The sequence below is a fragment of the Nerophis ophidion genome, linkage group LG01 (assembly GCF_033978795.1).
Source record: "Nerophis ophidion isolate RoL-2023_Sa linkage group LG01, RoL_Noph_v1.0, whole genome shotgun sequence".
In the NCBI taxonomy this organism is placed as follows: Eukaryota; Metazoa; Chordata; class Actinopteri; order Syngnathiformes; family Syngnathidae; genus Nerophis; species Nerophis ophidion.
This window is the reverse complement of record NC_084611.1, coordinates 82,712,729-82,739,115: the sequence shown is the minus strand read 5'-3', so window position 1 is coordinate 82,739,115 and position 26,387 is coordinate 82,712,729. Positions and strand designations below refer to the sequence as shown.

Below are 26,387 nucleotides of genomic sequence, written 5' to 3'. Positions count from 1 at the left end.
CTTGACATCAAAAAGTAAAAATTTGAGGCCTGTTTAGCGAAAAAGTTTCCAAACCGATTACAGGTCTGTCTTGCTTGACAGGGGTTTGTATTTTTTCGAGTGTTGTTTTTAAATGGAGTGGTTCATTTCCCGATAATACAACTAAAGGCGTATCCCAGCTGTCACGTTGAGCAAATCAAAGCAAGATTCTCTGCAGGAATGCAGCTTGAACTGATGTGGTTTTCGACTGCAGAACGTTTGCATTGTTTTATAACACTCTTTGGCAGACAGCTCAACTTTTTGTTGTGGTTGCTTTTTTGTTCAACATGAGTCATGCAGCTTTTTTAACTATAATCATTTAGAGGTTTTTATAGCTTATACATTTTTACATAAACTGTGCTTTCTGATTGCAGTCAGGCCTAATGTTGTCTACGACGAGTGGTTCCTTTTTTCTTTCTTTTTTACCAATTTTCTACAATCTAGTAGATTAATCTAATTCAAATGTTGACTATTTCTAGGCCTTTTTATGGCAAACAATGCATCTTATGGTTCCATGTTATGTTTTTTTAACATCGCCGCTCAAAAGTTAATTGGACCTGTTTTTTTTGTTGTTTTTTTAAATGTGAATACCTGCAAATAGAGAGAAAATTTGATACGCTATAAATCTGCTACAGATATTTCAGTGTTTCCCACAGGACCACACTATGAATATGCACATAAACAATGGCATCAAATATACAGTACTATATATAGTATATAATCAGTGCTATAAAAAAACGCCATTACGTTTAATAGTAATGAGTAATCTAACTAATTTTATGTAAGTGACAACGCTATTACCGAAGAGGTTTATGTCAACAAGACAGCGTCAGAGGCACAGTAAGTTCAATGAATAAAGTATATTTTTACTAATGAACGCAACAACCAGCACCTCACTAAAATGGTCTTGGTATCCAATAGGAGGAGGCAACATCACACAGCAAACACACATGTATGTACGTACACACTACTACTACGAGAGAATAATGAACAACAAATCAAGGATTGAATTGAGGAGCTTGAAATTTCACAATACCCCGTTAGTGGACAAGGAGACTACAGCCATCAAAGCACATTTAATCTCTTTATTAACCAGCGCTAACAAAATACAGTGAAATGATTCAACAGAGCTGCTGTCAGTGCCATAGAAATTGCTGCTGCTAAGCTAACAAACACAGCTGAGCTAATACTGCTCTTTCTGAGAGCGCTGCAGCAGCGCCTTTTTAAAGGAGCACACACACTGTTCAGTCATGGAACGTCTCAACTGCATTATGCCAGGTATATATAAATTTTTTTTTTAAGTAATGCATTAATTACTCTATCTAGTAATTACATTTATTGAAGAGTTATTCAGTTACTAATTCAATTACCTTTGGGGGGGAACGTAAGAAGTACCTCTAAAAAATATTTACTTTTTAAAAGTAATTTGCGGAACACTGCGGAGGTCAGCCATTAAAGCTCATGTGAAGCTCAGTCAGATGCTAAACAGTTGTATTTCCGCCTATTATGATATCAGATCGTCAGCGAAATAAGTAGTCATTAATGCTTAAATTATATATCAAAGCATTGGCAAAAGTTACCAATTGTAACATTAGTGGGGGAAAGTATAAGTGAATATGAGAGTACCGAAGTAAAAGGTTTTAAAATAAGAGTATCAGAGTAGTGAGGTGAATTATATTTATATAGCGCTTTTTCTCTAGTGACTCAAAGCGCTTTACATAGTGAAACCCAATATCTAATTTTGACATTTAAACCAGTGTGGGTGGCCCTGGGAGCAGGTGGGTAAAGTGTCCTGCCCAAGGACACAACGGCAGTGACTAGGATGGCGGAAGCGGCGATCGAACCTGCAAACCTCAAGTTACAGGCACGGCCCCTCTACTAACTGAGCTATACCGCCCGTAAAGTCGTATAACCATTGAGAATTAACCGGTAGCACCAAATCTACTCATGGCAGTCCAAATGTTTCAACATACATTAACAGATAAAAGCTTGGGAAACACAAATTGTCTCTGCCAAACACTACTTATTTGGATCAAATTCAAATGTAAATAGAAATGCACTATAAATATCGAACTGATAAAAATCAGGCTGAAATGAGGAATTAGGACATCATACGTAAAGAATAGCTCAGAATGTTATTTTAAATTTTCTAATTAGGCAGGATTACCTGTACTGTGGGTAGTTTTGGGTGAGCAAATCCAGTACTCCTTTTCTCCTACATCAGGTGTTGTTTCAGAGGAAGACATTTTGTGTGCTATCAGCACCAAATGTTCTGCAAACATTGTATGAGAAAAGGGGGTAAAAACCCCGCCTCAATATAGGGCTGGGCGATATGGCCAAAAACTGTATCACTGTAAGTGTTTTATAACGTTCAAAATCGATAACAATTGATATTTGTCTGACCTATCTAATAAGGACTAGGAGAAAAATATATTAAATGTAAGTCTTTTAATTTCAAATTTCAAATTCTTATTTTAATCCCCTCAGTTATCAAGGCAGAAAGGAAATGTCGACACATCCATGGAAAATAACATTGTTAAATGACATTGAACACTTACAATAACCTCTTAAAATGAAGGTGCAAAAATAATGAATATGTAAAGAATGCTTTGCAACAAAATAAATGTCCAAAGTGGGAAAATGTCAACCTAAGGAAACCCGAGAACTGTTTTCTGCAGGTCTCCCGTCCAAAGGCAAAACCCAGTAACTCAATGTTGGTCAAAACTGAGCTGATAATAATTTTGGAGTTCCGAGGTGACATGCTTTACATTAGTGTATGCGATATTGTAATGTGTTCCGTAAGTAAGCTGTTACGCGCATGGCAGGACCTAGCAACTACCACATAACCGCGTAGATACAACAGAAAAACCCAGTATCTCAAGGGACAAATCGGAGCTTCTTTGTCAGTCGCCTTATTGTCTTTAATGAGACATTTGCACGAATGGGGGCCGACGGTCAACCTGATTATGTGATATTATGGCACGAGGGGATATTTGGAAGATTGGCCCAGGACGTTGCAAGCACCTTCATTAAATGTATTGTTCGTGATTCTTCCCCTTGCATACTCTTTTGGGCAGATAACTGTGGAGGTCAAAATAAAAACTGGACGCTGTACACGGCTCTTGCCCAATGTGCAAACGCAGAATGGGGCCCACCCGAGATTGTGATAAAATATCTGGAGAAAGGGCACACGTTCATGAGAGCAGATGCAATCCATGGCTCAATCGCCAAGAAAATGAAAGCTCAAGAAAACATCTTTACGTTTGATGACTTTGTAGATCTTTGTAAGACAGCATCGAGATAGATTGGTTTTCCTTTGTTTTCTCAAAACCAGCTAGAAGTGAGTTACTAGGTTTCGCCTTTGGAGGGGAGAGGTTTAGTGCTAGGAAGTTACAGCTGTGCTCTAAAGGGTGAGCGTGGCTAAGGTGGTGTGGCATCTTGAATAATTTACACAGGCATGTGATTTTTCCGCCTAAAGTCGGAATTCCGTCTTTTTTAATCTCGCGGGGAAAAAAAGTGTCGACCAATCAACTATGGCGTAATATAATATTACGCCGTAGTTGATTGGTCCATATGTTCCTTGTGACCAATCAGGACCTCTGTTATGAATGACGACGTTACTGCCGACATTTTCCAAATGTAAACGATGTCGGTTCTCGAGAGAAAGGACGCTTCACGAGTAAAAGAAATTGATAAACATGTCAAAAATAAGTTCCGATGGGACTGGATGGAAAGGGAAATCACTGATACTGTCGGGAAGAAGGAAGTTACGACTTTGTTCAGCGATTTTATTCGGAAAATCGATCGTTCCGGAAAAGTTTTGTGCACGTGGTGTCATGATAATATTGACTATGGATCACGAGGTTTCAAGGCTTCGGAACTACATGCGAAACGCCAAAAACATATGAAACAACTTGAAGCAAGGAAAAAAAACTTTTCACTAGCTGGTACTTTTGGAGGTCAACCGAAAGTGAGCAAACTTTACGGACTTCATCCTTTGTTTACATCGACAACTGCCGTAGACATCGAGAGGAAAGATCCACCCAAACAACCCACATCAGTTGCAGACAGGGTAGTTAATAATGAGGTAAGCTAAAAAATATTTGCTTGCGAAATACGCATGTTTGTTTTTAAATATTAACCAATTATTGCTTTGTGAAATATAAATGTTTTTTTTTTTTTAAATAAAAAGCCACGTGAAAATATATTATGAAATTACAGAAATTCAAAGAGTAGCATTATTGATTCCACTTAACAATTTATTTGAAATAAATTAGCATATAATACTGGAGGCCGAAGTTGGCAGTGAAATCCAAAAACCAAGCTACAAAAGCAGAGACCAAAAGGAAAATGCAGGCTGCTCAGAAATTTGCAAGGAAAGCTCACATTAGGGCTCTCAGAGCAAGTAATTGTGTGAAGTGAACTGAAGTAATGCGGTGATACTGTAAATAAACTGTTCAATGTGACACCTGTGGATGTGAAATGAACACAATATGTAAATATTAGTGACTAAATCCTGTTGGGACTGAACCATATACAGTGATTCATTAGGATAGTTGAGGTATGTATGTTCTATTAATGATGTTTTCATGTCTTTAAACACAAAAATATTTTCTTCAAATGGATTTGGTTGGGAGCCTTCGTCCCACAGACCACCGGAAATTTTTTCAGTCTTTTTCATTGTGGTCAAATCACATGCCTGCTTACAGTAAATGGGTTGTACTTGTATAGCACTTTTCTACCCCTTTTTAAGGAGCCCAAAGCGCTTTGACAGTATTTTCACATTCACCCATTCACACACTGATGGCGGGAGCTGTCATGCAGGGCGCTCACCAGGGCCCATCAGGGGCAAGGGTGAAGTGTCTTGCCCAAGGACACAACAGACGTGATTAGGGTGGTAGAAGGTGGGGATTGAACCAGCAACCCTCAGATTAGGGGTGCAATTTAACAGTTGTTTTGATAGTCGATTACTCAACACTTTTTTTTTAACAATTATTCAACTAATCGGATAATAAAGCATCCACACTTTTAATGTCTTACATTTTTCCATCGGCTTCTAAATGCAGCTCAAGTAATTTTAGGTATGTGCTTATGTAAAACAAAGATGACTGATTCATTCATAGATTTATACTGAAGCTTACTAAAATTTAAATGAGGAATAAAATGTTTCCCATTTAAAATAAAGAAAAAGGCAAAATGCTAAAAAATAAAAAAAAAGAAATATTACCTTGTTTATGTATTTAAAAAAAAAAAGTTAAAATAACAGCAAAGAAAACAAACAAAACACAAAATCTATCTTCCTCAACAGGAAAAGCATTTTGTGATGATGTTTAAAAAGATGCAAACTGGTGTATTGACTATTGATTAACTCTTGCAGTTTTAGCACTCTAAAAGACTCAATGTGTTGAATTTTATATTTGATTAATTCTTAAAATGTTGTCCATTTAATAGATAAAATAAGTTGTTGTGCCTTTTTTGTGGCATTGAACATTTACGGTGCCATAAAAACTACTTTAATTGATGTAGACAAAGTTTAGCAGGCTGACTTTGGCTAAAATGAAAGTTAAAGTTACTTTTCACACAACTTCAGGTTGAGAACGTATCCTCACTTGCTTTAAATGTTTACGTATCACAGATGTATTGCCATAATAACAAAGTCCGCTTTGCAAAATGAGTAAGGTATTCATGTTTTAACAGGAATAGGAGGAAGTATTGTCAAACTACATTTTAGCAATGTTTTTGAGAGTGGTGGCGCAGACCAGCCTCTTCCCTTAAAAACAAGAGTGATGACGTCACATCTATTGTCGACAAATATAATTGTCAGCGGCAAATATTTTCTTCAAATTATCGTTGCAGCCTTAAATTACAGACCACGTTGGTCTGACTACAGTCTTAAAAAAACAAATCAAAAACAGCCAAGCTGTTGAGGTAACACCTGTTTTATCCCCTATTTTTTGGCTCTCTGCAGCACTCCTCATTAGTTTTTTTTCTCACTCCATGCTAGAATCCACCGCGAGACAACAAGATGGCGCAACCAAACTAGTTGATACAGTTACCTGATTGGCTGTTAGTGTGTCACACCCACTTTTCAGTGATCACTTCCTGCGTTGCTGGGTTACTAAAGAGCAAGTGCCTTCGTTCATGCAACGAGGGCTGGGCGATATGGCCTTTTACTAATATCTCAATATTTTTGGGCCACGTCACGATACACAATATATATCACAATATTTTACAATTGATACTTATCACACCAGTATGATGATTCTATGTGTCTACATTAAAACATTCTTGTTCATACTGCATTTATATATGCTCATTTTAAACTTTCATGCAGAGAGGGAAATCACTACTAAGTCAATTTAGCAAAACTGTATTTATTAAACAGTTATTAAGCAGTGGCACAAACATTCATGTAAATTCCAAAACATAAAGTGCAAGATTGTCAGAGACCTTTTAAAACAAGCTATTAGTGCACTTTTGTGCATGATATCACTAATATGACATATCAAAACAACACTAAATTAAAGTGCACTTGTTGTACAGAATGCCACTACAATTGTTAAAAACAAATAAAGTGCACTTTTTTGCATGATGTCACACAAGATATTTCAAAAACTGTCAAATAAAAATGAGCTGCATAATAGGAAATCAAATAGTGTATGTCCTTCACTATGCGGTAGGTTCTTGCGGACGTTATCTCCTTCTGTTGTTGATTAGTTTTTTCATACGGTGTTGATCTGGAAATTGTTGCTTCGGCATTTTGTGAGGTAGCTACATGGGTAACATTAGCTGTGATGCTGCATAAGTGTGGCACCGAAGGGAGATGTTGACATGCAGTTTCAAGCACTCTTCATTCTCTTGCGGGTGTCTTTTCAAATGATGCTACATTAGCAGTGCTGCTACTTTTTGTAGCAACGCTTTTGCCGCATAATTGTTCAACAAATTCCCGCCTGAAGCCAAACCACCACCAGACGATTAATTATTCCTCCATTTGTTACCAGATTCGCACCTTCTCTCTCTCGTATTACCACTCGCAACGTACCGTTAGCATCACGGCTAATGTCACCCATGTAGCTATCTCTCTGCTCGGCGAGGGAGTGTAACGTTGCCAGCGTGACGCATGTAAGAAGGTGCACTGGTTTTAAGTGTCTGTGAGAAGGAGAGACAAGAAAGAGTGGGAAAACCCTGTAGTGTAATGCCCGCAGCTAAAAGCAACTGCGTGAGAACGTATACTGGAATATCACGATATAGTCATTTTGTATATCGCACAGAGACAAACCCGCAACCAACCTTCCTTTGAAACCAATGGTTTCTTCTAACATAAAAGAAAAACATTTTTTGAATGTTTTATCGAACACATTTTTTGATATTCATCAATCAATCAATCAATGTTTATTTATATAGCCCCAAATCACAAATGTCTCAAAGGACTGCACAAATCATTACGACTACAACATCCTCGGAAGATCCCACAAAAGGGCAAGGAAAACTCACACCCAGTGGGCAGGGAGAATTCACATCCAGTGGGACGCCAGTGACAATGCTGACTATGAGAAACCTTGGAGAGGACCTCAGATGTGGGCAACCCCCGCCCCCTCTAGGGGACCGAAAGCAATGGATGTCGAGCGAGTCTAACATGATACTGTGAAAGTTCAATCCATAGTGGCTCCAACACGGCCTCGAGAGTTCAGTTCAAGCGGATCCAAGACAGCAGCGAGAGTCCCGTCCACAGGAGACCATCTCAAGCGGAGGCGGATCAGCAGCGTAGAGATGTCCCCAACCGATACAGGCGAGCGGTCCATCCTGGGTCCCGACGAGCGGTCCATCCTGGGTCTCGACTCTGGACAGCCAGTACTTCATCCATGGTCATCGGACCGGACCCCCTCCACAAGGGAGGGGGGGACATAGGAGAAAGAAAAGAAGCGGCAGATCAGCTGGTCTAAAAAGGAGGTCTATTTAAAGGCTAGAGTATACAGATGAGTTTTAAAGTGAGACTTAAATGCTTCTACTGAGGTAGCATCTCGAACTGCTACCGGGAGGGCATTCCAGAGTACTGGAGCCTGAACGGAAAACGCTCTATAGCCCGCAGACTTTTTTTGGGCTCTATATTGAGTACGTGTTTGGCGCGATATATATTGATATTGTTTAATCGCCCAGCCTTGATTACAGTAAATGACACTTCTCAAGATCTGTTCAGTCTCAAAATTTAGCGTCCACTCGTGGCCGCAGTTACGTGACGAGACTGTGATGTGTGTCACAGGCCCAGACGGAGATCCAGGCTATGATGGAGGAGAACACCTACCCTCTGTTCCTCAAGTCAGACCTGTACCTGGAATACACGCGGTCAGGAGGGGAGAGCCCCAAGCTCAACCCCAGTGACCAGAGCCCATCGTCCGGTCCTGCCAAGCCACTCCCAGGCTGCTTACCCACCCTGACCGAAGACGAGGAGTGGAGGTAAGAGTTACTTCGTCCTCTGACCTCCAATCTCTGAAGATTGTATCAATGCTGTGCTCAAGTCTCCTGTGTCTGCTTTTAGGTGTGGAGGCAGTGCGATAGAAGCGGAGGAAGAGAAAGAGGAGTGTGGCGACACACCGGCTGGAAGGCTGACCCAAAGCCTGCTGATGAAGACGGTACCGCAGAGGACGTCGACTGGCAGGAGGCGGCAGGACAGCAGGGAGTACAGGTGGGCTGCAAAATCATTACGATTATTTTGTTCAGCAAGACACCAACTGGTTGATCTCCATGAGTTGTCAAGGTCTCTAAACTTTTTTTGTCTCGGAATCATCCATTTTCAGACCTTGGAGAGAGCCGGTGAACCCGTACTACGCCAACGTGGGCTACGCCCGCGCCCCCGCCACCAGTGCCAACGACAGTGAGCAGCAGAGCATGTCGAGCGACGCCGACACACTGTCGCTGACCGACAGCAGTGTGTAAGTCAGCATTCACATTTCTCAACAACTTATCACTTTCTGCTCGCTCCATGATTGTTGAATTTTCCTCCCTGTGTGCGCAGAGATGGTATTCCTCCTTACAGGTATCGAAAGCAGCATCGCAAGGAGATGCATGAAAGTGCCAAAGCTAACGGACGTGTGCCCCTACCTCATATACCTGTGAGTTCTACACGCCGTGTTTGGTATCCCAAATAGTTTCACCCAGCTAACGCAATCTGTCTTTGCCTGTGCCATGCAGCGCACGTATCGCATGCCAAAGGACATCCACGTAGAGCCTGAGAGGTTTGCAGCGGACCTCATCAGGAAGCTGGAGATGGTTCTCAGAGAAAGGGAGGCCGAGGAGCGACTAGAAGAGAGGCTGAAGCGAGTACGACTGGTGAGTGTGAGACCGGGCGATATGGCCTTTTATTAATATCTCAATATTTTTAGGCCATGTCACGGTACACGATATATATCGCGATATTTTCCTTGGCATTAAATTAAAACTTGATGCATATAATCAGAGCAGTATGATAATTCTCTGTGTCTACATTAAAACATTCTTGTTCGTACTGCATTGATATATAATAATAATAATAATAGATTGTATTTGTAAAAAAAGCACTTTACGTTGAGCAAACAACCTCAAAGTGCCACAGTGTAAAAAAAGTGGTAATAATAATAAAACGATAACAAAATATAAAACTAAAAACAGCTCAATAACTAGAACTGTCTTTAAAAAGGCTTTTTTAAAAAGATGGGTTTTTAAGCCGTGGAATGCTCAGGGAGAGCGTTCCACAGACTGGGAGCAGCGGAGCAGAAAGCCCGGTCTCCCATAGTTCCTAGCTTTGACTGTGGAGGTCGGAGGAGGTTAGCCTTTTTGGAGCAGAGGGGTCGTGTGGAGGATTGGAGGGTGAGCAGTTGTTTTAGGTAGATGGGGGCATTTCCATGGAGGCACTGGTGAATTAGTAGGGAGATTATGAATTCAATCCTGAGTGGAACAGGAAGCCAGTGAAGGGATTTGAGAGTTTATGTGATGTGGTCATGTTTCCGCACTCTCATCAGGATCCTCGCAGCACTATTTTGTATGTACTGCAGCTTCTGAATGTTCTTGCTGGGGATCCCGACAAGAAGTGCGTTGCAGTAGTAGAGCCTGGAGGAGTCAAAGGCGTGGACAAGCCTCTCGGCATCAGAGAGTGAGTGAGGGGCGGAGTTTCGCAATGTTCCTGGGGGGGTAGAAGGAGGTCTTGCACAGTTGTTTTATCTGAGCCTCAAAGGTCAGCTAAGAGTTCATTTTAACACTCAGATTAGTGACTGAGGATGAGAGGTGAATGTCGTGGCCGGAGAAGGTGATGCTTGTGATGGTGTACGACTGAGTCTGATGTGGGGTGCCGACTAGAATGGCTTCAGTTTTGGAGGTGTTTAGTTGAAGAAAATTGTGTTTCTTCCACGCCTTTATCTACTCCAGGCAGTTGATAAGTGTGGATGATGGCAGGGCTGCAGAGGGGGTTAGGTTTGTTTTCAGGTAGAGTTGAGTGTCATCGGCATAGCAGTGGAATGATATTCTGTGTCCTTTGCTATGTGGTAGGTTACTATGGACGTTGTTAAATTCTGTTGACTATTTTTTTCATACGATTTGGAAATGGTTGCTTCGGCATTTTGAGGGTATGGCACCGAACGGAGATGTTGACGTGCAGTTTAATGCACTCTTCATTCTCTAGCGGGGGACTTTTCAAATGATGCTACAAATTAGCACTAGGTGCTACTTTTTGTGAAAACGCTTTTGCTGCATACTTGTCCGACATATTCCCGTTTGAAGCCAAACCACCGCCAGACGATGGGCCCCGCGCTGTTTTTCTTGGGAATTAATTCTTCCTTCATTTGTTACCAGATACGCACCTTCTTTCTCTCGTATTACCACTCGCACCACTCCGCTAGCATCACAGCTAATGTTACCCGTGCTGCTACCTCGTATGCGAGGGCGTATGACGCGACAGTATGTGACGTATGCAAGAAGGTGCGCTTGTCTGTGAGAAGGAGAGACAAGAAAGAGTGTGAAACACATGCAGTGTAATACCCAAAGCTATAAGCAACTGCGTGAGAACGTATACTGGAATATCACTATATAGTCACTTTTTATATCGCACTGAGACAAACCCGCGATATATCGAGTATATCGATATATCACCAAGCCGTAGGCTGGAGGCAACATGGCTGTATGAACTTAATTGGTACCACAAAGTACCAGATTGGGTACCCGTTTGCACCTTTGCAAGTTTTCACCAGCAATGTTGTTGCTAAGGGCCGTGCTGACTTGCTCCCGAAAAACACACGTGATGGCGTCACTGACTATTTCCGACGACAAATTTTATCACAACAAAGTCGACAAATTATTGTATCCCTGGTGTACAGAGTAAGTCATGTGACTTCCTGTTTTCTCCCCCCCCCCAACAGGAAGAGGAGGGCGACGACGCCGACGTCTCCGTCATAACCTCCATGTCTTCTCACAGCATACCACTTCCCCTCCCGTCGTCGTTCCCCCCTCTCTACGGCGCTCACTACTCTGAGAACACCGCCAACACGGGAGCCGTCGCCACGTACGGCGGCCTGGTCGCCATGGAGGATTCCCTCGACGATGACCCGGAGTCCATCCTGGACGAGCACGTGCAGCGGGTGATGAAAACGCCGGGGTGCCAGTCGCCGGGGGCAACCAACAGCGGCACCTTAGGAGTGGGCGGCCGACAGACGCCTCCCAAGACGTCGCGGTCGCCTGACGGCGGAGTCGGTCCGCCTCACTACCCGCCGCACCGAGGTGGTGGTCACAGTCTGCCTGCTTCTGGGGTCAAAGGTAATACATTACAAGGTGCCAGTTTAATTTTCTCCAGAAGTAATAATTCTAATTAGGTGTGTGGGAAAAAATCGATTCCAATTAGAATTGCGATTCTCACCTTGTGTGATTCAGAATCGATTCTCATTTTTTTAAAAATCTATTTATTTTTTTTATCAATCCAACAAACCACTACACAGCCATACCATAACAATGCAATCCAATTCCAAAGCCAAACCTGACCCAGCAACACTCAGAACTGCAATAAACAGAGCAATTGAGAGGAGACACAAACACGACACAGAACAAACCAAAAGTTATCAACAACAGTATCAATATTAGTTATAATTTCAGCATTGCAGTGATTAAAAATCCCTCATTGACATTATCATTAGACATTTATTAAAAAAAAAAAAGAACAATAGTGTCACAGTGGCTTACACTTGCATCGCATCTCATAAGCTTGACAACACACTGTGTCCAATATTTTCACAAAGATAAAATAAGTCATATTTTTGGTTCGTTTAATAGTAAAAACACATTTACATTATTGCAATCAGTTGATAAAACACTGTCCTTTATAATTATAAAAGCTTTTTACAAAAATCTGCTACTCTGCTTGCATGTCAGCAGACTGGGGTAGATCCTGCTGAAATCGTATGTATTGAATGAATAGAGAATCCTTTTAAATCGGGAAAAAATCGATTTTGAATCGAATCGTGACCCCAAGAATCGATATTGAATTGAACCGTGAGACACCCAAAGATTCGCAGCCCTAATTCTAATATTACATTACAACCATAATTTATGAACTTATTGGTTCTTGTTCCGCTGTACTTGTATATAGCAGTATAGACAATGCTTCAAGTAGCATTTTATAAATTGTCATTAAAATGCGAAAATAAGTCTTTTGTGTTTATCTTGCTACCAATGTTGTCTCAGGAATCCATCACCACAAGCAGCTGTACCACCACAGAGGAAGAGACGGCCAGGAGGAAACGGGCTCCAGGTCGCAGCCCAACTTCATTTGGAATGGAGAGCCAGCTAGTCAGTACGCAGCAAGAAGTCGAAATTACGCCGACGGGGCCGGAGCCAGCATCCTGGATGGAATGGGTTACTGGTAGGCCATGGAAGCCATGTGCTCTTCCCCCTTGCCGGAAACTTTTGTGTGACGCTAATAGTTTCCTGTTTGCTTTGCAGTAGTAAAGGGAGCACGCTGTCACGACGTGGCAAAAAGCCGTTGGAGACGTCGGGCAAGGGCGACGAGGGCGGGCGTGGCGTGGATACCCAGGTACCTCTAGATGACTTGGAGAGGAACCAGAAGATCCTTCAGTGGATGATGGAAGGCGACAGGCAGAGGAAAAGCTCACATGGGTAAGTATTACAAAAACATTTCTAGGAAGATGCTGAATGGTCATCCATTGGAATAAAACAAAACACCACACTTGAAATACAGTTATTTACTATAAACTATCACTAGGAAAAAAATAATACAATGCTTGCAGAAATGGCACCTGTAAATCTAAGTCTAATCTATGGAAGAAAAAGGAGGTAAACTAAGGCAAAAGGTTAATTAAACCCTAATTTATGTTCGATGAAAAAAAATACCCCTTCCACCCTCTTTTTGGGGTCTTCCAAAATATAGAGCCGATACAATATGAGCATGAATCGTTCATACATACATGTGGTGTTATGAAGTATTTGTAAATTACTCGGAACAATGTTAGGTATGATAAGCACCAACCCATTTATGAACAACTGTCTAGACCAGTGGTTCTCAACCTTTTTTCAGTGATGTACCCCCTGTGAACATTTTTTTTAATTCAAGTACCCCTTAATCATAGCAAAGCATTTTTGGTTGAAAAAAAGACAAATAAGTAAAATACAGCACTATGTCATCAGTTTCTGGTTTATTAAATTGTATAACAGTGCAAAATATTGCTCATTTGTAGTGGTCTTTCTTGAACTTTTTGGAAAAAAAGATATGAAAATAACTAAAAAGTTGTCAAAAAATATACAAGTGATTCAATTATAAATAAAAATGTATACACAAAGAAGTCATCATCAACTTAAAGTGCCCTCTTTGGGGATTGTAATAGAGATCCATCTGGATTCATCAACTTCATTCTAAACATTTCTTCACAAAAAAAATCAATCTTTAACATCAATATTTATGGAACATGTCCACAAAAATCTAGCTATCAACACTGACATGTTGCATTTCTTTTCACAGTTTATGAACTTACATTCATATTTTGTTGAAGTATTATTCAATAAATATATTTATAAAGGATTTTTGAATTGTTGCTATTTTTAAAATATTTTTAAAAAATCTCACGTAGCCCTTGGCATACCTTCAAGCACACCCAGGGGTACCCGTACCCCCATTTGAGAACCACTGGTCTAGACTGTGCCTAGGCTTTCATTAAGTTGATGTGAAGCGGTAATTGTTTTTTGTCGACACCTATTGGCCACAAACATTAAGTAAGTTAAGCTCACGACGCAGTAAGTTGACTTAACCTGACACGCTTGTTACTGAATTCTGTGTAATATGATACTGCCTCGGAGACTTAGTATGTGTAAGTAATATACAACTATAATTTTTTCACATTTGTTTATTTTGACAAATGTGCGGTTTTAGACTGCAATAATGTTCAATTAAGTAAGGACACTTATTACATGTCTAGCTTGTGTGCTTTTGTGTGCTTAGCTGTTGTGTAGCTGCCAGTTCCTATGAGCCTCTAACCTACCAAGTTTACCTTTTGTAAATAACTTAAAATAGAAGAAAAGACCAACCTTAAGTGTTTGTTGGAAGACATTTAGATGTTAACTGGCTGTCTAGCTTAGCACAAGTGAACACGCTGCAGGAGCACTTTTAGACGTAAGACAAAATGGTTTCAGATACTTTTTGCTGTGCTGTGCTCGGATTGAACGTTAATATCAGTATTGGATTGTCAAACCCTTAATTTGTTTTTTTTTTATTACGTAGCACTTCCAAGAGTGACCGTTCTTTCCCCTTCGCCCTTGTAGCGGCAGCACCAGCAGCTCCAGGCGGATGGGATCCAGCAGCGAGGCGCCGCGTCCCACTTCTGTGGAGCGACCCGGCGCCGTCCATCCATGGGTCTCGGCCCAGCTGCGCAACAACCCCTCCTCAGCGTCACCCGCCATCGTCCCACACTCGGTGGCGGCAGCGCAGGTGCAGCCCTTGCACCCTTTCATCCAGGACCCGGCCATGCCCCCAAACCCGGCTCCCAACCCCCTTACCCAGCTGGAGGAGACTCGACGCAGGCTGGAGGAAGAGCGAAGAAGGGCGGCGCTTCAGCAGGCTAAGCCAAGGTGGGCCTCAAGGTGGCGCCGTCATGCCTCTTGGCTTCATTCGAACATATTGCTGATGAATCAAATTTTTTGATTTCGTTTATGGCTTCTCGCGATCATAAAAATTATAACAAAACAAAAAAAAATATCCCTGGTGTTTGACGGTGAAAACGATGGGTGAGCGAATTAATAAAATAAAAAGTTTGGGATCTCATCATGTTTGATACTTTTGATTTGACACAGCTCTAGTATGCCTAATCAGTCATCTCTAAATTTAACAAAAAAAGGAGGGCATTTTCACATTTACGTAACCGTGGACGAAATCATATAATGAGGCAATAAAACAGAATCAATTAAACGCAGATTATCATTGAAACTGGCATAAATGAAAGGATCTTATTGTGAGAAGTAACATTTATCTGGGGAAAATATAATCTGCTCATTCATACCGGAAACACTCAACTGCCCCGTCCTAAACCAAACAGTCATTATGTAAGACAAGAATTCAGATTTTTTTTTTAATGCAATATAACTCATACATAAATGCGAACAAAAGTCCGCTTACAATGGAGCCCATTAAAGGTTCTCTATTCCGCCCATAAAACACAAGAAATAACCATCCAAAAAGCGCCAATTATACCCCGTTTGCATTTTGTGAAATGACTACTTACCAAGTATTTGTGATATTGTTGTTATAAGCACTAATGCAGACAAACTATAGCGGCGCTGTGATCACAGAGAGCTAACATGCGTATGTGGCTATGTTGACGTCATCGGTTGGTTAGCTGCTTTCTCACATCGGTGGCATAGCTCAGTTGGTAGAGTGGCCGTGCCAGCAACTTGAGGGTTGCAGGTTCGATTCCCGCCTCGGCCATCCTAGTCACTGCCGTTGTGTCCTTGGGCAAGACACTTTACCCACCTGCTCCCAGTGCCACCCACACTGGTTTAAATGTAACTTAGATTTTGGGTTTCACTATGTAAAGCGCTTTGAGTCACTTGAGAAAAGCGCTATATAAATATAATTCACTTCACTTCACATCGGTGCTCGGGAAAGTTTATTCTCAATCATGAATAATGCAATATCTACCATGAATTGATTAATGAGGACCCCGTCTTAAACAAGTTGAAAAACTTATTGGGGTGTTACCATTTAGTGGTCAATTGGACGGAATATGTACTGTACTGTGCAATCTACTAATAAAAATTTAAATCAATCAATCTCATCTATCGATGTCAAATGGGTCTGAAATTGTATTCTTTATGGTGTTGGAAAAAGTCTTCAGTTGGACTTGTTGAAACCTGCAGCGACACTGCTGATACATTTACCAAAATATTATGCTTTGACTCAAAATCCTGGTCCAAATTGTCAAAAAGATGCAAAGGTTTTTGCGTTTAGTTAGAGAACATTTTATTAAATTGTATTATAGACAAAAAAAAGCACGTACAATGGTGGTAAAAATAAGTTTAAAAGGTAAACAAAATTCAAAATTAAAACAGAAAAACAGATTTTTTTTTTTTTTTATGCTGTTACTATTATTTGACTTGTTGGTTTCTAATTTATATGGGTTTGTTTTCTTAAAAAATATTTAAAGTTGAGTTGTGGTAAAATAAATAATCATGTTTTCAAATTATTTAATAATTGTATTACCGTATTTCTCGGATAAAAGTCGCTCCGGATATAAGTTGCACCTGCCGAAAATGCATAACAAAGAAGGAAAAAAACATATATAAGTTGCATTTTTGGGGGAAATTTATTTGATAAAACCCAACAGCAAGAATAGACATTTAGTGAATTATATTTATATAGCGCTTTTTCTCTAGTGACTCAAAGCGCTTTACATAGTTAAACCCAATATCTCAGTTACATTCAAACCAGTGTGGGTGGCACTGGAAGCAGGTGGGTAAAGTGTCTTGTCAGTAACCTTCAAGTTGCTGGCACGGCCACTCTACCAACCGAGCTAAACTGCCCATTTGAAAGACAATTTAAAATAAATGAAGAATAGTGACTAAAAGGCTCAATAAGTTTACGTTATATGAGGCATAAATAACCAACTGAGAAGGTGCCTGGTATGTTAACGTAACATATTATGGTAAGAGTCATTCAAATAACTATGAGATATAAAACATGCTATACGTTTACCAAACAATCAGTCACTTCTAATTGCTAAATCCCATGAAATCTTATATGTCTAGTCTCTTACGTGAATGAGTTAAATAATATTATTTGATATTATACGGTAATGTGTTAATAATTTCACACATAAGTCGCTCCTGAGTATAAGTCGCACCCCTGGCAAAACTATGAAAAAAAACTGCGACTTATAGTCCGAAAAATACGGTAATATCAATCAAAACAATTGTGACTACTATTTTTGCCATTTTTTTTTTTTTCATCCCCTGAAGGCACAAGTCTGGAAAGCGGCAAGTGTGTGAGAACATGACGGTCGCCTACTACTTCTGTGGCGAACCCATCCCCTACCGGACCTCAGTCAAGGGCCGTGTGGTGACTTTGGGCCAGTTCAAGGAGCTGCTGACCAAAAAGGGCCACTACAGGTGAGGTGAACGGTCACGGGGGGGGATGCACAAACAAACGGGAATACCTCAACGCCTCCCGCCTGCAGGTTCTACTTCAAGAAAGTCAGCGACGAGTTTGACTGCGGTGTGGTGTTCGAGGAGGTCCGAGACGACGACGCCATACTGCCCATTTTCGAGGAGAAGATCATCGGCAAGGTGGAGAAGGTGGACTGAAGCGGCGGCGAAAGTGAGGCGACTGTTGCCACGCGGAGTAAGTTTGCAAATGAAGAAAAAGCAAAGAAAGTGGGATGAAAGGAAGGAGCAGCGTGTGTAGGATGTTTGGATCAAAGACAGGCCGGAAGATCACGTCTTATCTTGCTTTCATTGCGGACCTTTCAAACCTCCTGTCTGTCCACTCTGAAGCCGCCATGGAGGGAAAGGGGCGGAGCTAAAGTCTTCCACTTGTTCTCCGGAGGAGACCGCGACCATGCTGCTACACGACCACAGGATCTCTTCAGTCGGTGCTCAGAGACACCCCGACAACCTCTCCGTTCCTCACCAGCTTGCCACGAGATTAACGAGGACGGATTATGATAAGGAAGCCGGTCCTTTCGGAGAAACTGAGTCCTGTGACGTCACGTTGCCATCTCTCCAATTCAACAGTTCTCTACACAAGGTGTTTACCAAAGCTACTCTTTTATTTTGATGGGACAAGTATGCTTCTGACACGGCAGGTACTATGACTAATTCACGTGGTATTATGACTATTGTTCATTTTCCCGTATCAGGATCTCTTTGTTCGTCTTACCCAACAACTTCCTCCGTCTTCTTATTCTTACACACTCGCCAGCCAGCCGACGCTTGGCAATGTGACACCCGCTGATATTTATCTGCCTGAACTAGCCAAAGAACACGACCACGCGCCCTCCCCCACCCCCCGCCCGTATTTGAGTACCACAGACCACAACGAGGAATGTTGTTCACATCCACACAATTGTTGTGGTTTTTCGCTTCGTTTTGAGCGTTTTAACCAAGACGTGGAGAAAACAAAGTCCTTCTCTATATCGGGAAGCTACATGGCAGCGAGTCGCATGAAAAGAAATGCCAGCTAGTGGACGGACTGCGAAAGCTAAACCGTCAAATAAAAAGTCATCACACTAAATTATCCGTTATGCTTAAATTAACGATTTATTTTAGTACTAATTTATTCAAAAACGTGTATACAATTGTACTTTTTTTTTTTAATGGAAAAAAACATATTTTAACATTTGGAGGTGCATGCTTTGTTGCAGGGGTGTCCAAACTTTTTCCCTCTGTGGGCCCCACACTGAAAAGAAAGCATATTTTTAATTTTTAATAACAATCCAATATTCTGACCCCTCCGGCTTCCCTCAACTTTGGGTCTCAGTCATTAAAAATAGGTCATGTATATATTAGGGCTCTCAAAAAAATGGATTCCGGTACTAATTGCGATTATTTGTAACGATTCAGAATCGATTGAAAACATTCAAAAATCTTTTTTTTTTTCTTCCCAAAAATCAGTGCTGTCCAACCACTTTATTAAATGTTTGGGTAGAATTTTATTAAACAAAAACAGTTTTCGTTTAAGTAATATAGAAATGTATCAGAGCTGTTCATATATTTTATGGAGGAATGTAGTTAATCATAGAACTGGCACCCAATGTTATTAAAGTATTGACTTTGAATCAAATCGTGTGGTGCCCAAAGATTCACAATCCTATTCTATAAATATATAGACATATATATTTAATTTTTTATTTTAACACTTAAATATCTAGAGATTAACTTAAGATATATCCGTTGACATAAAGTTTAAACTATTTTTATGTGTCATGCCTTATTTGTCAAAGGCCAATCCTAATAGGAAAAACAAAGTATGCAATCTGCGATGAGGTGGCGACTTGTCTAGGGCGTACCCCACCTAGCGCCCGAATGCAGCTGAACCAGGCTCCCGTAACCCCAAAAAGGGACAAGTGGTAGAAAACGGATGGACGGAAAAAGTATACAATATTAGCCCCCTAAAAATGTTTAAAGTAGAATATTTGATGTAAAATAATTGGAGCATAGATAGAAAAATTATTCATAACAATATTGCTTTTGGTTTATTATTTTTGGAACAATGACATTTTTAAGAATAAAAGGTCCTGGAGATCCAAAAGGCCCCCCACTCATAAAAGTGTTAAAAATAAGACATACCAGTATCATTTTTATTTTCAATGCTGAAATCGCTAGAACAAAATTCTGATGTTTTTGTCGATTAGAACTTTGTATTTACTGAGCAATGACAGATTTAAAGTAAAGGACATGGCAGCTTTGTGTTAGGAGAGCTAATATTGCAACATTTTCTCTTTACGTTTGACCACTCTTTAAAGGCCTACTGAAATGAGATTTACTTATTTAAACGGGGATAGCAGGTCCATTCTATGTGTCATACTTGATCATTTCGTGATATTGCCATATTTTTGCTGAAAAAATTTAGTAGAGAACATCGACGATAAAGTTCGCAACTTTAAGTCGCTAATAAAAAAGCCTAACCTGTACCGGAAGTAGCAGACCATGTACGCGTGACGTCACTAGTTGTAGGGCTCTGCACATCCTCACATTGTTTATAATCATAGCCTCCAGCAGCAAGAGCTATTTGGACCGAGAAAGCGACAATTTCCCCATTAATTTGAGCGAGGATGAAAGATTCGTGGATGAGGAAAGTTAGAGTGAAGGACTACAAAGAAGAAGAAAAAAGGCGATTGCAGTGAGAGCGATTCAGATGTTATTAGACACATTTCCTTGGATAATTCTGGAAAATCCCTTATCTGCCTATTGTGTTGCTAGTGTTTTAGTGAGTTAAACTGTACCTCAAAGTCGGAAGAGTGTGGCCACGGGTGTTTTGACGGCAGAGTCTCTGAGAAAAGTCACGGCAGCTGCAGGAGGTCGCTGGCTCCGCTGATCTCTGGTAAGAGGCGACTTATTTTCACAATTTTCTCACCGAAAACTGCCGGTTGACATGTAGTCGGGATCCATGTTCGCTTTACCGCTCTGATCCATAGTAAAGCTTCACCTCCGGGAATTTTAAACAAGGAAACACCGTGTGTTTGTGTTGCTAAAGGCTTAAAGCTTCCCACCTCCATCTTTCTACTTTGACTTCTCCATTATTAATTGAACAAATTGCAAAAGATTCAGCAACACAGATGTCCAAATTACTGTGTAATTGCGCGATGAAAAGAGACGACTTTTAGCCGTAAGTGGTGCTGAGCTAATATGTCCCCCCCAACCAATAACGTCACAAACACGCGTCATCATTCCGTGACGTTTTCAACAGGAAACTCCGCGGGAAATTTAAAATTGTAATTTAGTAAACTTAAAAGGCCGTATTGGCATGTGTTGGAATGTTAATATTTCATCATTGATATATAAACTATCAGACTGTGTAGTAGTGGGTTTCAGTAGGCCTTTAATGTTTTTTTTGTAACACTTTTAAAATGGCCCCCGGGGCCGCACTTTGGACACCCCTGCTTTCGACTTTTTATTCTTCTTTATACAGCAAACTCGCCCAGACTGGATCGGCAGCGCCTCTGCTGGTTGCAGCTATGAATTGCGCTCAAAATACTTTAAAGAAAAATGATTTTTTTATTCTGGCATTTGGAGTTTGTTAACCGAGCGATATTTTTTGAAGAAGTGAGTTTTATCGCTAAGTCGTGCCAACTCGAGGAATATTGGTAACATTTGGTCAACTCCCAGCCGTCCCATCGTAATCTGAATGCCAAGCGGTCTGTTGGGACGTGAATGTAACTTTCGCCAGCACGTAGGAGAGTGCGTGTGTGCGTGAGTGTGCGTGCGATAAGGTTTCATGTTAATCTGTTAGCAGTTGAATGTGCTTCTCCAACCAGGAAGTGGGCCTCTGGTGACATCTTTATTTTTGTCCTGGGGAGGGAAACAAACGGAACCCAAAATGACTTCAAACCCATCCCTCGATATGACACTTTTTAAACTGATTTGTTTGTATAAAAAAAATAATAACTTCAATAATCACCAAGCATGTTCTTTGTAAGGAATGTTTTCCAGATGTCCATGTCGATGTATTGTTTGTCTGCAAACTGCAACATGTTGTGTTGTCAGTTTGTGTAAAACACAGTGCCTTTTTATCTTAGCTTTCTCTTTTTCTTTATCGTGTTGTTTATTTTGCCCCCTCATTTAGGCCTATTGTAATTATTATATATATTTTTTAGCTTCCAGACACGCTCGGTCACCTCCTCCTTGTCGTCGCCTGATGACGGTCTGCTGTAAATATGTACATTTATCATTTCATACACACGCCTTTCTCACCCGCGCCGCACATCCACGGTGTCACCGATGTGCTGCTTCCACTTGTACATTTCTTTGCAAAAGGTACTTCATAATAAAGACGATGGATAAACACTGCTGTGTCGGAAGCACGTATTACAGAACATGGAAACGAGTTCAATAACATTTAACAAAGTAGTATATGTTTTGCAAAAAATGGGATTTTTATACCTATGTTGAAGTTAAAATCTCCCCATTTTTTTAAATTGCTTGTGCTGCAAACATTTTTAATTCTTGCCTTTTGGAGTTTTTAAGGCAATAATACTAATTAAAAAAAAAAGGTTCTGACTAGTGATGTCATCCAGCCCTTGTCAAAATCTCCCCAAACTTGTCCATTTGTTTGTGCTGCATTTTTTTTTGTGTGAAACTATTACAAACCCCGTTTCCATATGAGTTGAGAAATTGTGTCAGATGTAAATATAAACGAAATACAATGATTTGCAAATCATTTTCAACCCGTATTCAGTTGAATATGCTACAAAGACAACATATTTGATGTTCAAAGTGATAAACATTTTTTTTTTGCAAATCATTACCTTTAGAGTTTGACAAAAAAGTTGGGAAAGGTGGCAATAAATACTGATAAAGTTGAGGAATGCTCATCAAACACGTATTTGGAACATCCCACAGGTGTGCAGGCAAATTGTGAACAGGTGTTTGCCGTGATTGGGTATAAAAACAGCTTCCCAAAAAATGCTCAGTCTTTCACAAGAAAGAATGGGGCGAGGTACACCCCTTTGTCCACAACTGCGTGAGCAAATAGTCAAAACAGTTTAAGAACAACGTTTCTCAAAGTGTAATAGCAAGAAATTTAGGGATTTCAACATCTACGGTCCATAATATCATCAAAAGGTTCAGAGAATCTGGAGAAATCACTCTATGTAAGCGGCATGGCCGGAAAACAACATTGAATGACCATGACCTTCGGTCCCTCAGTATCAAAAACCGACATCAATCTCTAAAGGATATCACCACATGGGCTCAGGAACACTTTAGAAAACCACTGTCAGTAACTACAGTTGGTCGCTACATCTGTAAGTGCAAGTTGAACTTCTACTATGCAAAGTGAAAGCCATTTATCAACAACATCCTGAAACGCCGCCGGCTTTCCTGGTCCCGAGATCATCTAAGATGGACTGATGCAAAGTGGAAAAGTGTTCTGTGGTCTGACGAGTCCACATTTCCAATTGTTTTTGGAAATATTCAACATCGTGTCATCCGGACCAAAGGGGAAGGGAGCCATCCAGACCTATCGACGCAAATTTCAAAAGCCAGCATCTGTGATGGTATGGGGGTGCATTAGTGCCCAAGGCATGGGTAACTTTCACATACAGGTTTTGGAGCAACATACGCTGCCATGTAAGCGTCCTCCTTTTCATGGACGCCCCTGCTTATTTCAGCAAGACAATGCCAAGCCACATTCAGCACGTGTTACAACAGCGTGGCTTCGTAAAAAAAGAGTGCGGTTACTTTCCTGGCCCGCCTGCAGTCCAGAACTGTCTCCCATGGAAAATGTGTGGCGCATTATGAAGCGTAAAATATGACAGCGGAGACCCCGGACTGTTGAACGACTGAAGCTCTACATAAAACAAGAATGGGAAAGAATTCCACTTTCAAAGCTTCAACAATTAGTTTCCTCAGATCCCAAACATTTGAGTGTTGTTAAAAGAAAAGGTGATGTAACACAGTGGTGAACATGCCCTTTCCCAACTACTTTGGCACGTGTTGCAGCCATGAAATTCTAAGTTAATTATTATTTGCAAAAAAAAAAAAAAAAAAAAGTTTATGAGTTTGAACATCAAATATCTTGTCTTTGTAGTGCATTCAACTGAATATGGGTTGAAAAGGATTTGCAATTGTATTCCGTTTGTATTTAACATATAACAATTTCTCAACTCATGGAAATGGGGTTTGCATATGTGTATATATATGTGTATATATATATATATATATATATATATATATACAGTATATATGTCTATATGTATATATGCGTATATATATATATATACATATATGTGTATATATATATATATATATATGTGTGTGTATGTATATATATATATATATATATATACATACACACATATATGCAGCTGAGATAGGCTCCTACGTCCCCAAAAGGGACAAGCGGTAGGAAAAATGGATGGATGGATATATATTGCATTCTATTTTAGTTACCTCAAATTTACAACCGGGCAGCACGGTGAAAGAGGGGTTAGTGCGTCGACTCACAATACGAAGGTCCTGAGCTTCCTCCTCTGTCCCCCTCTCCCTTGTGGAGGGGGTCCGGTCCGGTGGCCATGGATGAAGTACTGGCTGTCCAGAGTCGGAACCCAGGATGGACTGCTCGCCTGTGTATCGACTGGGGACAGCTCTTCGCTGCTGATCCGCCTCCGCTTGGGATGGTTTCCTGCTGACTCCACTTTGGACGGGACTCTCGTTACTATATTAGATCCACTTTGGACTGGTCTCTTACGGTTATGTTAGATCCACTATGGATTGGACTTTCACAGTATTATGTTAGACCCGCTCGACATCCATTGCTTTCGGTCCCCTGGGTGGGTGGGGGGTTGCCCACATATGCGGTCCTCTCCAAGGTTTCTCATAGTCATCATTGTCACTGTCCCCGACGTCCCACTGGGGTGAGTTTTTCCTTGCCCTTATGTGGGCTCTACCGAGGATGTTGTTGTGGTTTGAGCAGCCGTTTTAGACAATTGTGATTTAGGGCTATATAAATAAACATTGAGTAGTCAGGGTTCAATCCTGCGTGCGGGATCTTAGCGGATTGAGGTAGTGACTTGTCCAGGGTGTACGCTGCCTTCCGCCCGATTGTAGCTGAGATAGTCACCAGCGCCCCCCGCAACCCCTAAAGGGAATAAGCGGTAGAAAATGGATGGTGCTGTTTTTTTACTGTTTGTATATTTACTTTGATTATTATTTTTTACTGTTTGTAAATGTTTACATTTATAAATAATGGATGAGGTGGTGACTTTTCCAGGGTGTATGCCGCCTTCCGCCCTATTGTAGCAGAGATAGGCGCCAGCGACCCCTTAAGGGAATAAGCGGTAGAAAATGGATGGATGGAAGGTTGATTGGCAACACTAAATTGAATATGTGAATATGAGTGTGAATATTGTCTGTCTATCCGTGTTGGCCCTGCGATGGGAAGGCGACTTGTCCAGGGTGTACCCCGCCTTCCGCCCGATTGTAGCTGAGATAAGCACCAGCGAGCCGAAAGGGAATAAGCGGTAGAAAATGGATGGTGCTGTTTTTTTTACTGTTTTGTACTGTTTGTGTATTTACTTTGATTATTATTTTCTACTGTTTGTAAATGTTTACGTTTATAAATAACGGATGAGGTGGCGACTTGTCCAGGGTGTACACCGCCTTCCGCCGGATTGTAGCAGAGATAAGCACCAGCGACCCGATAGGGAATAAGCGGTAGAAAATGGATGGTGCTGTTCTTTTACTGTTTTGTACTGTTTGTGTATTTACTTTGATTATTATTTTCTACTGTTTGTAAATCTTTACATTTATAAATAACGGATGATGTGGCGACTTGTCCTGGGTGTACCCCGCCTTCTGCCCGATTGTAGCTGATATAGGCGCCAGCGCCCCCCGTGACCCCAAAAGGGAATAAGCGGTAGGAAAATGGATGGATGGAAGGTTGATTGGCAACACAAATGGTCCCTAGTGTGTGAATGTGAGTGTGAATGTTGTCTGTCTATCTATGTTGGCCCTGCGATGGAGTGGCGACTCGTCCAGGGTGTACCCCGCCTTCTGCCCGATTGTAGCTGAGATAAGCACCAGCGACCCGAAAGGGAATAAGCGGTAGAAAATGGATGGTGCTGTTCTTTTACTGTTTTGTACTGTTTGTGTATTTACTTTGATTATTTTCCACTGTTTGTAAATGTTTACATTTATAAATAACGGATGAGTTGGCGACTTGTCCAGGGTGTATACCGCCTTCTGCCCGATTGTAGCTGAGATAAGCGCCAGCGACCCGAAAGGGAATAAGCGGTAGAAAATGGATGGTGCTGTTTTTTTACTGTTTTATACTGTTTGTGTATTTACTTTGATTATTGTTTTCTACTGTTTTTAAATGTTTAAATTTATAAATAACGGATGAGGTGGCGACTTGTCCAGGGTGTACCCTGCCTTCCGCTCGATTGTAGCTGAGATAAGCACCAGCGACCCGAAAGGGAATAAGCGGTAGAAAATGGATGGTGCTGTTTTTTTACTGTTTTGTACTGTTTGTGTATTTACTTTGATTATTTTCTACTGTTTGTAAATGTTTAAATTTATAAATAATGGATGAGGTGGCAACTTGTCCAGGGTGTACCCCGCCTTCTGCCCGATTGTAGCTGAGATAGGCGCCAGCGCCCCCCGCGACCCCAAAAGGGAATAAGCGGTACAATATG

General features: G+C 41.0%; 1 protein-coding gene across 1 annotated transcript in view; it reads left to right on the top strand.

Annotated features, from left to right (window-relative positions):
• The window catches only part of LOC133560682 (axin-1-like), a 36,283-nt gene extending 14,245 nt beyond the window's left edge, over positions 1-22,038 (top strand). Inside the window, exons 3-13 of the mRNA XM_061913481.1 lie at positions 8,279-8,472; positions 8,555-8,701; positions 8,814-8,948; positions 9,032-9,128; positions 9,208-9,345; positions 11,403-11,796; positions 12,718-12,895; positions 12,976-13,149; positions 14,806-15,111; positions 17,494-17,643; positions 17,712-22,038. Coding sequence (XP_061769465.1) covers positions 8,279-8,472; positions 8,555-8,701; positions 8,814-8,948; positions 9,032-9,128; positions 9,208-9,345; positions 11,403-11,796; positions 12,718-12,895; positions 12,976-13,149; positions 14,806-15,111; positions 17,494-17,643; positions 17,712-17,838 — 2,040 coding nt within the window. The 3' untranslated portion in view covers positions 17,839-22,038. The remainder of the gene's footprint in view (positions 1-8,278; positions 8,473-8,554; positions 8,702-8,813; positions 8,949-9,031; positions 9,129-9,207; positions 9,346-11,402; positions 11,797-12,717; positions 12,896-12,975; positions 13,150-14,805; positions 15,112-17,493; positions 17,644-17,711) is intronic.
• Positions 22,039-26,387: the final 4,349 nt, after the last annotated feature.